The 16,456-nt window shown below is 50.0% G+C and overlaps 1 protein-coding gene across 1 annotated transcript in view; it reads right to left on the reverse strand.

Moving 5' to 3' along the window:
* The window catches only part of psmc4 (proteasome 26S subunit, ATPase 4), a 41,905-nt gene extending 26,051 nt beyond the window's left edge, over positions 1–15,854 (reverse strand). The window contains exons 1-3 of the mRNA XM_063056697.1: positions 15,701–15,854; positions 14,740–14,838; positions 9,448–9,634 (exon numbers count right to left, since the gene is read on the reverse strand). Coding sequence (XP_062912767.1) covers positions 9,448–9,634; positions 14,740–14,838; positions 15,701–15,853 — 439 coding nt within the window. The 5' untranslated portion in view covers position 15,854. The remainder of the gene's footprint in view (positions 1–9,447; positions 9,635–14,739; positions 14,839–15,700) is intronic.
* Positions 15,855–16,456: the final 602 nt, after the last annotated feature.

Genomic DNA, 16,456 nt, shown 5'->3' on the forward strand with positions numbered 1-16,456 from the left:
CTACCACCCCACCAGCCTCCGGGTCCAACATATTATTCTCCGTAACTTCCGCCACCTCCAACGGGATCCCACCACTAAGCACATTTTTCCCTCCTCCCGCCCACTGCTTTCCGCGACTCCCTTGTCCATTCGTCCCCGCCATTCCTCCCCACTGATCTCCCTCCTGGCACTAATCCTTGCAAGCGGAACAAGTGCTACACATGCCCTTACACTTCCTTCCTTACCCCCATTCAGGGCCCCAGACAGTCCTTCCAGGTGAGGCGACACTTCACCTGTGAGTTGGCTGGGGTGATATACTGCGTCCGGTGCTCCCGATGTGGCCTTCTATATATTGGCCAGACCCGACGCAGACTGGGAGATTGTTTTGCTCAACACCTACGCTCCGTCCGCCAGAGAAAACAGGATCTCCCAGTGGCCACACATTTTAATTCCACATCCCATTCCCATTCTGACATGTCTATCCACGGCCTCCTCTACTATAAAGATGAAGCCACACTCAGGTTGGAGGAACAACACCTGATATTCCGTCTGGGTAGCCTCCAACCTGATGGCATGAAAATTGACTTCTCTAACTTCCGCTAATGCCCCATCTCCCCCTCGTACCCTATCCGTTACTTATTTATATACACACGTTCTTTCTCTCTCTCTCTCCTTTTTCTCCCTCTGTCCCTCTGACTATACCCCTTTGCCCATCCTCTGGGTCTTTTTCCCCCTTCCCCCTTTTCCTTCTCACTGGGCCTCCTGTCCCATGATCCTCATATCCCCTTTGCCAATCACCTGTGCCCCTCTTGGCTCCATCCCTCCCCCTCCTGTCTTCTCCTATCATTTTGTATCTCCCCCTCCCACTTTCAAATCTCTTACTAGCTCTTCCTTCGGTTAGTCCTGACGAAGAGTCTCAGCCCAAAACATCGACCATACCTCTTCCAATAGATGCTGCCTGGCCTACTGCGTTCACCAGCAACTTTGATGTGTGTTGAAGGAGCAGAATTAGACCATTTGTCCATCGTGTCTCTACCATTTAATAATAGCTGATTTATTTTTCCCTCTCAACCCTTTCCTTGACTTCTTCCCATAACCCTTCGACCCCTCACCAGTCGGGAACCTATCAATCTCTGCCTTAAATAATTGGCCATCTGTAGCATCAAAGTCCACAGATTCACCACCTTCTGGCTAAAGAAACTCCTCCTCGTCTCAGTTCTGAAGTTATGCCCTGTTATCATGAGGCTGTACCCTCAAATCTGACACTTTCCTACTGATGGAAGCATCCACTCAATGTGGAACGTTCAGTATTCAGTAGGCTTCAATGAGATTCCCCTTCAGCCTTCTAATCTCCATCGAGTACAGCCCAAAGTCATCACACTCTCCTTGTACATTCACCCTTACATCCTGGGATTGTCCTCGTGAACCTCCTCTGGACCCTCTCTAATACCACCACATCCTTCTTTAGATACAGGGCCCAAAGCTTATCACAATTCTCCAAACGTGATCTGACTAATACTTCATGAAGCCTAAGCACACCCGTGCTTTTAGATTCTAGTCCTTTTGAAATGAACACCAACTTCCTTACCACTGACACAACCTTTAGGACGTCCTATGCTTCCAAGTTTCTTTGCTCATCTGATTTCTGGTTTCTCTCACCATTTAGAAAATAGACCACACATTTATTCTTCCGACCAACGTGCATGACCACACACTTCCCTGCGCTGTTTTCCATCTGCCAATTTGCCCACTCTCCCAACTTGATCACTTACAAATGGACCTCTTGTATGATAAGATGGACACAGCCTCTGAATCCACCTCGTTATGATCTCGCACTTTATCATTAATCTGCACTGCACTCTCTCTGTAGCTGTTACACTTTATTCTGCATTCTGTTATTGTTTTACCTTGTTCCACCTCAATGCACTGTGTAACGATCTGATCTGTACACAAGATACAAGTGAAAATACACCTATTTATTTGTTTATTTGTGGCCATATTACTTACAGTATGTGTCATTTCTGTGTTAATTCTGCTCCTTTATCTTACATTGTCGAACTTGTTCCAGAGAATGTTGTTTCAATTGGTATACAGTTGAAGACAATAAACGTGATCTTCAACAAGCAAAACCTCGACACGGTTTTATCCCTTGTTCAATCCCTTCCTACCTATGTTCGTGACACTTCTCACGCTCTTAAACTTTTCGATGATTTTAAGTTCCCTGGCCCCCACCGCTTTATTTTCACCATGGATGTCCAGTCCTTATATACTTCCATCCCCCATCAGGAAGGTCTCAAAGCTCTACGCTTCTTTTTGGATTCCAGACCTAATCAGTTCCCCTCTACCACCACTCTGCTCTGTCTAGCGGAATTAGTCCTTACTCTTAATAATTTCTCTTTGGCTCCTCCCACTTCCTCCAAACTAAAGGTGTAGCTATGGGCACCCGTATGGGTCCTAGCTATGCCTGCCTTTTTGTTGGCTTTGTGGAACAATCTGTTCCGTGCCTATTCCGGTATCTGTCCCCCACTTTTCCTTCGCTACACCGATGACTGCATTGGCGCTGCTTCCTGCACGCATGCAGAGCTCGTTGACTTTATTAACTTTGCCTCCAACTTTCACCCTGCCCTCAAGTTTACCTGGTCCATTTCCGACACCTCCCTCCCTTTTCTAGATCTTTCTGTCTCTGTCTCTGGAGACAGCTTATCCACTGATGTCTACTATAAGCCTACTGACTCTCATAGCTAAATGGACTATTCCTCTTCTCACCCTGTCTCTTGCAAAAATGCCATCCCCTTCTCACAATTCCTCCGTCTCCGCCGCATCTGCTCTCAGGATGAGGCTTTTCATTCCAGGACGAGGGAGATGTCCTCCATTTATAAAGAAAGGGGCTTCCCTTCCTCCACCATCAACTCTGCTCTCAAACGCATCTCCCCCATTTCACACATATCTGCTCTCACTCCATCCTCCCGCCACCCCACTAGGAATAGGGTTCCTCCTGTCCTCACCTACCACCCCACCAGCCTCCGGGTCCAACATATCATTCTCCGTAACTTCCGCCACCTCCAATGGGATCCCACAACTAAGCACATCTTTCCCTCCCCCCCCCCCCGCTTTCCGCAGGGATCGCTCCCTACGCGACTCCCTTGTCCATTCGTCCCCCCCATCCCTCCCCACTGATCTCCCTCCTGGTACTTATCCTTATAAGCGGAACAAGTGCTACACATGTCCTTACACTTCCTCCCTTACCACCATTCAGGGCCCCAGACAGTCCTTCCAGGTGAGGCGACACTTCACCTGTGAGTTGGCTGGGGTGATATACTGTGTCTGCTGCTCCCGATGTGGCCTGCTATATATTGGTGAGACCCGACGCAGACTGGGAGATCGTTTTGCTGAACACCTACGCTCTGTCCGCCAGAGAAAGCAGGATCTCCCAGAGGCCACACATTTTAATTCCACATCCCATTCCCATTCTGACATGTCTATCCACGGCCTCCTCTACTATAAAGATGAAGTCACACTCAGGTTGGAGGAACAACAGCTTATATTCCGCCTGGGTAGCCTCCAACCTGATGGCATGAACATTGACTTCTCAAACTTCCGCTAATGCCCCACCTCCCCCTCGTACCCCATCCGGTATTTATTTATATTTACAGATTCTTTCTCTCACTCTCTTTTTTCTCCCTCTGTCCCACTGACTGTACCCCTTTGTCCATCCTCTGGGTTCCCCCCCCCCTTTCCTTCTTCCCGGACCTCCTGTCCCATGATCCTCTCATATCCCTTTTGCCAATCACCTGCCCAGCTCTTGGCTCCATCCCTCCCCCTCCTGTCTTCTCCTATCATTTTGGATCTCCCCCTCCCCCTCTTAAATCTCTTACGAGCTCTTTCTTCAGTTAGTCCTGATGAAGGGTCTCGGCCTGAAACGTCGACTGTACCTCTTCCTAGGGACGCTGCCTGACCTGCTGCGTTCACCAGCAACTTTGATGTGCGTTGCTTTATTTGTCTCTTGGTATGTGTGACAATAATAAGCAGACCTTTCCGAATCTTTTCTCTAAACTTAAATTATATGATGAGAGGAGCGGAGTTAACGACATTATTGAACGTGTCCGATACAAGCTGTTGGTCTAGCCCTGTTTTGTTTTTTTTCATTTGGGTTTTTTTTTGTTTATATTGTGGCGACCCACTTTCTGACACCCACGAACCGGCTCACGAGGCAGCGCGCGCAGGCAGAGGGCCGGCAGCAAAAAGGGCGGGAACGGGAAGGCTTTAAAGCGGGCCGTGAAGTTTGAATAAATCTCTTTCATCACAACTCCAACCCACCGACTCGTGTGGTTATTCTAGCGCTGTGTGTAGCACATCGCTACAATTGGTGACCCCGACGGCCCAAACGATATTTGGACCAGAGATGACCGACGCTGCATCTGTTCACGCAGTTTCGTTAAAACTGCCAAGCTTCTGGACGCTGCGAGCCCATTTATGGTTCGAACAAGCAGAAGCACAATTCCACATTCGGCAGATAACCTCGGAGTCCACTCGCTACTACTACGTGCTGAGCTCCCTCGACCAGGAGACTGCTGCACAAGTTGAGGAGTTTATACAGTCGCCCCCAGAGGACGGCAAATACACAACATTCAAAACCCTGCTCATAAGGACTTTCGGACTCTCACGGCGCGAACGAGCACGCCGCTTAATGCACCTGGATGGTTTGGGAGACAGGCCGCCGTCAGCATTAATGAACGAGATGCTGGCCTTGGCTGAAGGACACAAACCCTGCCTCATGTTTGAGCAGGCGTTCCTAGAGCAACTGCCCGAGGACATATGCCTGCTGCTGTCCGACGCAGATTTCAGCAAACCCTGGGAGGTGGCGGCCCGAGCAGATGTGCTGTGGAATGCCAGGAAAGAGAGAGGGGCATCCGTCGCATAGATCACCAAGCCACGTGCCCAACGACAGACCAGACCGGGCCCGGCAGCAGAGCCTACAAAACCCAGCGATGGGAGTGAGGAGCCCAACGAACAATGGTGTTTCTGCCACCAGCGGTGGGGCACGGAGGCCCGCCGCTGCAGACTGCCCTGCAAATTCCCGGGAAACGCCAGGGCCAGCCGCCGCTGATGGCTACGGCGGCTGGCCATCAGGACAGCCTCCTGTACATCTGGGACAAGCAGTCGGGACGCCGCTTTTTGGTCGACACCGGAGCGGAGATCAGCGTCTTACCTCCAACCAGTTACGACACCCGCAACAGAGAACCGGGACCCACCCTGAGGGCCGCTAATGGCAGCACAATACGAACCTACGGCACCCGCACGGTGCGGCTACAGTTCAGCTCCAGCCGGTTCACGTGGGACTTCACACTGGCCGCCGTGGCCCAACCACTGCTGGGGGCAGATTTTCTACGAGCCCACAGCCTGCTGGTCGACTTGCAAGGGAAGCGATTAGTCCACGCCAAGACTTTTCAAACGTTCTCCCTGGGTGAAGCACAGTTGCCAGCCCCACACCTGGACTCCATCACGCTGTCCGACGATGAATTCACCAGGGTCCTGGCGGATTTCCCATCAGTACTGACACCGCAGTTCACGGCAGCCATGCCCAGACACGGAGTACAGCACCACATCCCGACCCAGGGACCACCCCTCCACGCCCGTGCTCGAAAGCTTCCCCTGGACAAGCTCCGACTGGCGAAGGAGGAGTTCAAGAAGATGGAGGAATTAGGGATCATACGACGGTCCGACAGCCCATGGGCCTCCCCGCTTCACATGGTGCCCAAGGCAACGGGGGGCTGGAGACCATGCGGTGACTACCGCAGACTGAACGAGGCTACGCCAGACCGCTACCCTGTGCCGCACATTCAAGACTTCGCAGCAAACCTACATGGCGCAAGGATCTTTTCCAAGGTAGACCTCGTCCTGGGATACCATCAAATCCCTGTACATCCGGACGACATCCCCAAAACAGCACTTATCACCCCGTTCGGACTTTTCGAATTCCTCCGAATGCCGTTTGGTCTAAAGAATGCCGCACAGACTTTCCAGCGGCTAATGGACGCGGTGGGACGCGACCTGGACTTTGCATTCATCTATTTGGACGGCATCCTCATAGCCAGCAGTAGTCGGCAGGAGCATCTGTCCCACCTCCGCCAGCTCTACTCCCGCCTGAGTGAATTCGGCCTTACAATCAATCCAGCCAAATGCCAGTTCGGACCCGACACCGTCGACTTCCTGGGCCACAGGATTACTAAAGACGGGGCAACCCCGCTGCCCGCCAAGGTAGACGTGGTCCGCCACTTCCCCCGACCCAACACAATCAAAGGCTTGCAGGAATTCGTGGGTATGGTGAATTTCTACCACCGTTTCCTCCCCTCAGCAGCCCGAACCATGTGCCCCTTGTTCACTCTAATGTCGGGTAAGGGCAAGGACATTACCTGGAACGAAGAGGCCGCAACTGCTTTCGTTAAAACCAAAGAAGCCTTGGCAAACGCCGCGATGCTAGTGCACCCCAGAACGGACGTTCCTACTGCCCTCACGGTGGACGCATCCAACACAGCAGTCGGTGGCGTGCTGGAACAACTCATCGAGGGTCGCTGACAACCCCTGGCATTCTTCAGCAAACACCTACGACCACCCGAACTCAAATACAGTGCTTTCGACCGGGAGCTATTGGCACTATACCTGGCAATCCGGCATTTCAGGTACTTCTTAGAAGGTAGGCCCTTCACCGTGTTCACAGACCACAAACCGCTTACCTTTGCGTTCACTAAGGTGTCCGACCCCTGGTCGTCCCGCCAGCAGCGACATCTGTCCTACATCTCCGAGTACACGACGGACATCCGGCATGTCTCTGGAAAGAACAATGTCGTGGCAGACGCACTTTCCAGACCTACCATACAGGCCCTGTCCCAGGGGGTGGACTATGCAGCGCTGGCAGAGGCACAGCAGGCAGACGCTGAGATCCCCAGTTACAGGACTGCAGTCTCCGGTTTGCAGCTCCAAGACCTCTCCGTAGGCCCAGGTGAGAGGACCCTACTATGTGACGTAGCTACTGGCCAACCCCGCCCCGTCGTCCAAGCAGCCTGGCGCCGGCGGGTGTTCGAATCCATTCACAACTTAGCGCACCTCTCCATCAGGACAACTGTCCGGCTGGTCTCCAACAGGTTCGTGTGGCATGGACTTCGTAAACAGGTCAGTGAATGGGCCAAAACGTGTATGCAGTGCCAAACGGCCAAGGTGCAGCGGCATACCAAGGCTCCACCGCAGCGGTTCGAACCCATCCACCGGAGGTTCGACCACATCCATGTGGATATCGTGGGGCCCCTGCCAGTGTCAAGAGGAGCACGGTATCTCCTAACTATGATAGACCGGTTCACCAGATGGCCAGAGGCAGTCCCGCTCAGCGACACCACCTCCGAATCCTGCGCCCGAGCACTGATCGCAACCTGGGTAGCACGCTTTGGGGTACCGGCCCACATTACCTCCGACAGGGGCGCCCAGTTCACCTCAAGTCTGTGGTCGGCTATGGCCAGACTTTTAGGAACACAGCTACACCACACAACTGCCTACCACCCACAGTCGAACGGACTAGTGGAGCGCTTCCACCGTCACCTGAAATCGGCTCTCATGGCCCGCCTGGAGAGGCCTAACTGGGTGGACGAACTTCCCTGGGTCCTGCTCGGAATCCGCACGGCGCCCAAAGAGGATCTACACACCTCGTCGGCCGAGTTGGTGTACGGCGCGCCCCTGGTCGTCCCAGGAGAATTCATACCAGCCCCAAGGGGGCAAGAGGAAGAACCCACAGCAGTCCTAGACAGACTACGGGAGAGGCTCGGTAACCTGGCCCCCATACCCACTTCACAGCACGGACAGAGCCCGACCTGCGTACCCAAAGACCTGCAGAACTGTAAGTTTCTTTTTGTACGACGGGGCGGACACCGGGCACCGCTACAGCGGCCCTACGAGGGGCCGTTTAAGGTGATCAGCAACAACGGGTCCACGTTCGTGCTGGACATTGGGGGGAGAGAGAGGAGGTTTTCACGGTGGACCGACTCAAACCGGCCCATGTGGACTTGGCGCAACCGGTCCAGGCTCAGGCACCGCGGCGCAGGGGCAGACCTCCCAAACAGAGGCCAATCCAGACTGTGGACATTGGGGGAGGTATCGCTGGTTCTGGGGGGGGGGGGGTTATGTGGCGACCCACTTTCTGACACCCATGAACTGGCTCACGAGGCAGCGCGCGCAGGCAGAGGGCCGGCAGCAAAAAGGGCGGGAACGGGAAGGCTTTAAAGCAGGCCGCGAAGTTTGAATAAATCTCTTTCATCGCAACTCCAACTCACCGACTCCGTGTGGTTATTCTAGCGCTGTGTGTAGCACATCGCTACAATATATTTTTATTTCTTTTTATTTCTTTTTTAATGTTTAATCTTATTATGAGTTTGGAAGTCTTTTATATCTGTGTTACTTAAAATTCATTTTATATATGCTGATGAACATTTTTCCAATCTCTTTGTACCAACTTTGTTATTGAGTTTATAATTTTGAAAAATTAATAAAAAGATTTCAAAAGAAAGACAATAATAAACAATCCCAATAGAGAGGAGGCTGGTTTCCGAGAGCTGTGTCCTCAGCTCTCTGCAGTCACGGGCCAAGCTGCTATGCATCCTACTCTCAACCCACTGATGTAGACAGTGCACCACTCTTTCTCTGAATTTAATGACCTGTTCTTTTGTTTTCCCTTGTTCTACTTCAATGAACTGTGTAATGATCTGATATGCATGAACAGTGTGCAAGATAAGCTTTTCATGAGACAATAATAAACCAATATCACCCTGCCCACACTTGTCTCCTCAACACTACCTGACCCTCCAACCAACTTCAGATCATCTGCAAACTTGGCCAGAAAACCATCAATTCCGTTATCCAGATCATTAACCTATAATATAGAAAGTAGTCGTTCCAACAATAACCCACACCTTGCGCCCCCGCCCCCCCGAGCAGAACACCACTGGTCACCGGCTATCAACCAGAAGAGGCCCCCTTTATTGCCACTCTCTGCCTCCAGCCAGTCAGCCAATCTTCTCTCCATGCTAGTATCCTCATAAGCTCTTATCTTGTTTAGCAGCCTTGTGCAAGGCACCTTTACAAAGGCCTTCTGAAAGTCCAAGTAAACAATATCCACTGACGACTCTTTTTTAATCTATCCTGCCTGTTATTTCCTCAAAAAGAACTCCAACAGATCTGTCTGACAAGATTTCTTTTTAAGGAAACCATGCTGTCTTTGGCCCGCTGTGTGCCTCCGGGTACCCTGAAACTAGGCCACAAAACCATCAATCCTGACGGACGTGACAGCAAGCCTGATTGTGGCAACGCCCAACAGTTTAGAAAGCATGACGGCGCCAGACAATCAGACATGCACTGTCCCCGAGAAGGCTCCCCCACCACCGTGTGCTCTGCTCTAACCTCCACCGGGCGGAGGAAGGGTCTCACCTGTGGTGGAGCCCACGATAGCCGTGTTCTGATCGACCGCCTCCAGGAACTGCCCGATGACCAGCGGGATGCTCTGGATGCGCTTCACCTCTTCCTGGGCGTGGAGGAATTCCTTCTTCAGGTTCTTCTGCTCGTCCTTGATATACTCCTCCTGCACCTCCAGGAACTCCAGTTCCTGCTGCAGTTTCTGCATGGGCACAGGACATTTGATGCAGTTAGAAGCTTACACAGATCCAGCAGGTCAAAACAAACTTTGACAGACTTTTGTAGGTACACAGTGGAGAGTATCCAGACTGGTTGCATCGCGCCCTGGTATGGAAACACCAATACCCAAGAGCCGAAAAGCCTACAGAAAGTGGCGGATAGCCCAGTCTATCACAGGAAAAGCCCTCCCCACCAATGAGCACATCTACAAGGAGCGTTACCGCAGGAAAGCGGGATCCATCATCACAGACCAACCCCATCATCCAGGCCATGCCCTCTTCTTGCTACTACCACCAGGCAGGAGGCCTTAAGAATGGTGATTACCCCTCGATATCAGGCTCCTAAACCAGGGTGGATAACTTCACTCACCTCAGCAGCGAACCGATTCCACAACCAATGTACTCACTCGCAAGGACTCGACAGCCTGTTCTTAGTAGTAGTTAGTTATTTATTATCAAAATTATTTGGACTTTTTTTTTGTATTTGCTCATTTTGCCTTCTTTTACACATTGGTTGGTTTCTAAGGTTGTTATAGCCGGGGTGGTAATGGGGACAAGCTCCCACTACCTATTAAATACTCCCAATGGCGTGTGCCTCAAATAGCCTCTGACAACCAAGTCCAGCTCCTGGCCTTCATGTGTGGCTTAACTGCTAAGCCGAGCAGAACCATTTCTATTGACAGGGAAAGGGCAAAGATGGGTTACTGGTGCCATAAAACCAGTTGCTTTGGGCAGATGGGGTTCATCAGCCATGCTTGGCAGCTCATCTAGAAGGAAAACTCTGACCTCAAACTTTCGCTGCCTTACGGCTATACCCACTAACGGGGAAGGCTTCGGGTGTAAACCCTGAGGTAAAATCCACAGCTGGAGTCCCTAGGGCAGTCATACACTGAGTTCAATGCTGACTGGCAACTCCTACGATGCTGCTGATACCAAACTGCATCGGTCTCTGCCGTTCCTTTGGGTTCATCAATGTGGACAGGGCAATTCCATATGTCATGAAATTTGCTGTTTGAAGTAGGAGGACAGTGCAATACATAAAATATATAATTTAGATAAGTGCAAAAAGAAAGGAAAAATAGTGAGGTTCTGTTCATTGTCCATTCAGATATCTGATGACAGAGAGGAAGAAGCTGTTTAAAACGTTGAGTGTGTGTCTTCAAGCTCCGGTACGACCATCTTGATGGCAGCAATGAGGAGGCATGTCCTGTGTGATGGGGATCCTTAATAATGGATGCCACCTTTCTCAGGCAAAGCCTTTTGAAGATATCCACAATGGTGAGGAGGATTGTGACTATGGAGATGGTTGAGTTTACAAATTCCTGGAGCTTTTCCCGATCCTGTGCATTGGCCCCTACACATTAGACGGAGGACGGGCAGGTAATGTTGAGGAAGCAAGAAAGACACTCGCATGGGCAGAAGATTGGCTGACTGGCAAAAGGCAAAGAGTGGTGTTAAAGGGAGCCTCTTCTGATGGCTGCCAGTGGCTAATTTGTTTACTTTTTAGCTGGTTCAGCACCACATTGTGGGCCAAAGGGCCAGTTTCAATGCTGTACATCTATGTCTATGCCTGATGGTGTTCCGCAGAGGTGGTTTTGGGACTGCTACTTTTCGCAGCAGTGAGGAAGACAAAGGTAATGTTAGCATTCACTTCTAGAGGACTAGAATATAAAAATAAAGATGTAATGCTGAGGTTTTATAAGGCATTGCTCAGACCGCACATGGAAGTATTGAGAACATTTCTGAACCCTTTATCGACAAAAGGATAAGACAGTAAGACACAGGAGCAGATTTAGATCTTTCAGCTCATCGTATTAGACCATACAGGCCCAGAGGCATCAAAAGCTCCTCTTACGATAAGCCTTTCATTTCCAAAATCATTTTTGCAAACCTCCTGTGAACCCTCTCTAATGTCAGCACGTCCTCTCTCAGATAAGAGGCCCAAAACTGCTTATAATACTCAAGAATTTTTGCTTGAAGTCGACAAGAGCTTGGGAAATGAGATTGAACTTTTACATGGAGATGTGGCATATCTTGCTGATCTGTATGCCAAAATGAACATCATAAATATGAAACTTCAGGGTGAGAATTTCAATTTAATCCAGGCAAAATGTGCAGTGTCCACTTTTGGAAATATAGAAGCAAAACATTGGGAGAAGATTGTTCTCAGTTTCCTTGCATGGAAAGTATGGCACTCTCTTTCACAGACGGTAATTTATTTACACCTACAGTCACTGAAGATTTTCAGAATCAATTCAAGGATTTGAACGATCGGGAAATTCCGGACTGAGTAATTAACCCATTTATTTGCAAGGTGGTATGACAGGAAGAGAGCTTGCAAGAAGAAATTTTCAAAATTCAGAATGAAGAAGCAAAAATGCTTTTCAAAAATGTGGGGTTTTGTGGGATGTGGCTCAACTGTTATAGGAAGTTTCCTGGTCTTTGGAGAAGAGCCAAACTGCTCTTCATTGCATTTCCATCCTCATATCTTGCTAGAAGAGGCTCCCATGCAGTGAATCCCACACTCACAGAAAACAGAAAATGCTTGGAGGACATTGTTACACTTGGGGACTTAAGGCTGTCACAACTTGAACCAGATATTTCAACTCTTGCTAAAACCATCAAGCTCAAGGATCACATTGATATCAAAGCTGTTGTACAGTGCACAGGTACTGTGTAAGCTAGGTTTAATGACAAATAAAAATTTAAAGCAAAATCAATTTTCTCATGTTTTTACACTGCTTTTACGCTGGAAAGTAAATTGTGCCTAAAAGGGGCATTGGCGAGTATGAAATTGCTTCAGGGGGGTGTTGGCAAGTATGAAATTGCTTGGGGGGGGCACTGGGCTACGAAAGGTTGGGAAACACTGCATTATAGCAAGGATGTGGAAGCTTTAGAGAATGTGCAGACAAAATTCATCAGGATATCTGGTGAATTACAGGAGATATCTTATGAGGAAAGGTTGAGCAAGCTTTTGACTTTGGAATGAAGGGTGAAAGGTGTATATGATTCTGAGAGGCATAGATAGTTTGGAGAGCCGGTGACTTTTCTCAGGGAGGCAATGGCCGATATCAGAGGATATCTATTTCAGGAAAGTTTAGGGGAGATATCAGGGATAGATTCTTGATTAGTAAGGGCCTAGGTTACAGGGGGAACACAGAAGAATGCGGCTGTGAGGGAAAATAAATCAGCCATGATGAATGGCAAAGAATTTCAATGGGCCAAATAGTATATTCTGCTCCTGCATCCAGGATGCTGCCTGGATTAGAGTGCACGTGCGAAAAGGAATTTTTTTTAATCCAAGCTAGTGGCAGATGCCCAGATGCACTGCCAGGTGTTATGGTGAGATAGATACAACAGATAGATACACTAATCCCTTCGATTCCTTTAGAATTTAAAAGCAACAATGTTTTAGGCCTCACTTGAAGTACTGTGAGCAATTTTTAAGATTCAAATACTTTTATTATCAAAGGAAGTATAAATTATGTATAAACCTTGAGATTTGCTTACTCACAGGTAGTCACAAAGCAAGAGACCAGGAAAAAAAACAATTAAAGAAAAATAAAAATAAAAAATAAAAGACCAACACGACGCACAAAAGAAAACAAATTATGCAAACAATTCAAGCACACATTTGGGCCCTTTATGTAAGAAAGGATGTGCTGACATTGGAAACGGTTCAGAGGAGGCTCACGAGAATGATTCTGGGAAGAATTTGGAATGTTTGATGGCTCTGGGACTTTACTCTCTGGAAATTAGAAGAATGAGGGGGGAACCTCATTGAAACCTATCAAATGTTGAAAGGTCTAGATAGAGTGGATGTGGAGAGGATGTTTCCTATGGTGAGGGAGTCCAGGAGCAGAGGGCACAGCTTAAGAGGGAAGTCTATTTAGAACAGAGATGGGGAGAAATTTATTTAAGTACAGGGAGGTGAATCTCAAGGGAGGGTGGCTGTGGAGGCCAGGTAGTTGTGTGTACTTAAGGCGGAGATCGAAAGCTTCTACAGTCAGGACATGAAAGGAGGTTTTTTGTTAGTCGGGGTGTGGAAGGTGATGGGGAGAAGGCATGAGAATGGGGTGTGAAAGGGAAATGAATCAGATGTAATGAAATGGTGGAACAAAATCAATGGACCAAAAGGCCCAATTCTTATGGTTTTGAGATCTTATATTCATGCATTTAACAGCTTCTTAAATGCACTTTTATCCAGAAGCTGCAACAATGCATCATGTTCCCAGTGTGGGTCTGACCGAGGGATACGGAGACAAGAATTGCACGCAGTGCTCTTGGTGTAGGTCTGACCAGGAAGGCTGAGCCCAGAACTGTGCACAGCGTTCCTGGTGTGGTCTGATACAGAGACTAGAACTGTGCATGATGCTCCCGGTGTGGGTCTGACCCAGAGATACAGAGCCCAGAACTGTGCATAGTGTTCCTGGTGTGGTCCGATCCAGGAATACGGTGACTGGAACTGTGCATGGTGCTCCCGGTGTGGTCTGACCCAGGGATACGGAGACTGGAACCGTGCACGGTGCTCCCAGTGCAAGTCTGACCCAGAGTTATGGAAATCAGAACTGTGCACTATTTTATGTACAGGGCTTCAACAGCCGTTTTTCATAACACTTATTCACTGTGTGTGTCTGCCTTGGAGAATAAACTTGAAATGCCACGGTCTTAAGGTGCTGCTTCCACACTGAATGATCTTCTGACGTGAGCAGAGATTAGTACTGATGGGTTTCGTCCACTCAAAGGTGAAACAACCACTATAAATGAATGTGTGGGTGAAGAGTAGAATCTGGGGAGGGAGGAGAATGGAGCAGGATTGGTGTCTGCAGTCAAGTTGGAACACTCGATGGGCCAAAGTGTATGTTTCCTCATAGTATGATAATGATTTTTGACCAGCGGGAGCTTACAGAAACTGGGGAACAAAGGAAGCAGAGGCCAAAACCCATCAGGGTAAGCCGTATCTGATTCCTGGTCCAACACCTCAGACCAGCACAGGTGAGGCTATTCTGCCCCTCTGAACAGTACCCACCCCCCCCACAGCCCTACCTTCCACAGACAACTCAATGTGTTCAGAACCCCTCCCTCTCACCTTGTACCGACTATACAGGTCCTCCAAGTCCTCCGGCTCTGGAGCCAGGAAGGACAGAGCCGTGTGTGGTCTGGACGTCATCAGCGCCGGAATCTCGTCCTGCGAACATGAGGAGAGGGACAGAAACCCAGGAGGGAGTCCAAGCAGGGGGAAACGAGTGGAACAATTAGCATTGCCATGTTTGTATACCCGCTGTGGGCCATGGTGTCTCAGTAACCAACCCCTCCCCCACCACCACCCAGCCCCACCAACTCACCCAATCCATCGTCCCTCTACCCAAATATGGAGCCTGTTCCTCACCATGTCCCCATGGTGCATCTACTCACTGCTCTGATTCTTCCCTTTCCATGTCTTATACTAATCCCTTCGATTCCCCACACCATACTTATTTCCTTCTCCCCTTTGTTCTAACCTTTTACCGTTTCATTCCCCCCTCTGACCTCTTCACTCCCGCTCTCCTTCCCCTCTCCTTATCACTCCTTCCACTCTCCCCATTCCTTCCTGCAACTTTCCATCTTCCCCTCTCTTCCCCACCCTCCCCTTCCCTCTCCCCATCATCCCTCCCCCTCTCTTTCCCCTACGTCACCCTTTCCCTGTTCCCCTTCCCTTTCTTCCCCCTCCATTTCCCCTTTCCCTTCTCTTCCACCTCCATTCCCCTTCTCCCCTCCTCCCCCTCGTCCTCTCTTCCCCTCCATTTCCCCTTCCCTCTCTTCCCCCATTTCCCCTTCCCTCTCTTCCACCTCCATTCCCCTTCTCCTCTCCTTCCCCTCCATTTCCCCTTGGCCTCTGCTCCCGTCCATTATTCCCTCCCTCCCTCAGTCCCAGTTTCGTTACTCCCCCAATGACGAAATTGCCGGCCGGATCGCGGGGTATCTGAACGCAGCCCGAATCATCCCGCCCAGACCATGCTCCCTATTTTCCCGGTACCCGTCCCAGAGCCGCTGCCCGTCCGCTTCCTTACCGCCGGCCGCTCCACCGCCAAGCCGAGCTCCTCCATGGCTGTCGATTCTGTCGCGTCACCCCCACTTCCGCCGGAAGCCGGCCGCAGGGGGCGGGACCTATCACACAGAGTTTGAGCAACCCATATCGAAGTTGCTGGGGATCTCCCATCCATTGCTACCAACCTTAGAGTTCCCACACCTCTCACTTCCCGTTTCTACCTCCTACCCAAGATCCACAAATCTGCCTGTCCTGGCCGACCTATTGTCTCAGCTTGCTCCTGCCCCACCGAACTCGTTTCTGCATACCTCGACACTGTTTTATCCCCACTTGTTCAATCCCTTCCGACCTATGTTCGTGACACTTCTCACACTCTTAAACTTTTCGATGATTTTAAGTTCCCTGGCCCCCACCGCTTTATTTTCACCATGGATGTCCAGTCCCTATATACTTCCATCCCCCATCAGGAAGGTCTCAAAGCTCTACGCTTCTTTTTGGATTCCAGACCTAATCAGTTCCCCTCTACCACCACTCTGCTCCGTCTAGCGGAATTAGTCCTTACTCTTAATAATTTCTCTTTGGCTCCTCCCACTTCCTCCAAACTAAAGGTGTAGCTATGGGCACCCGTATGGGTCCTAGCTATGCCTGCCTTTTTGTTGGCTTTGGGGACAATCTGTTCCGTGCCTATTCTGGTATCTGTCCCCCACTTTTCCTTCGCTACATCGACGACTGCATTGGCGCTGCTTCCTGCACGCATGCAGAGCTCGTTGACTTTATT

This window comes from Mobula hypostoma, chromosome 8 (genome assembly GCF_963921235.1).
Source record: "Mobula hypostoma chromosome 8, sMobHyp1.1, whole genome shotgun sequence".
Lineage (NCBI taxonomy): Eukaryota > Metazoa > Chordata > Chondrichthyes > Myliobatiformes > Myliobatidae > Mobula > Mobula hypostoma.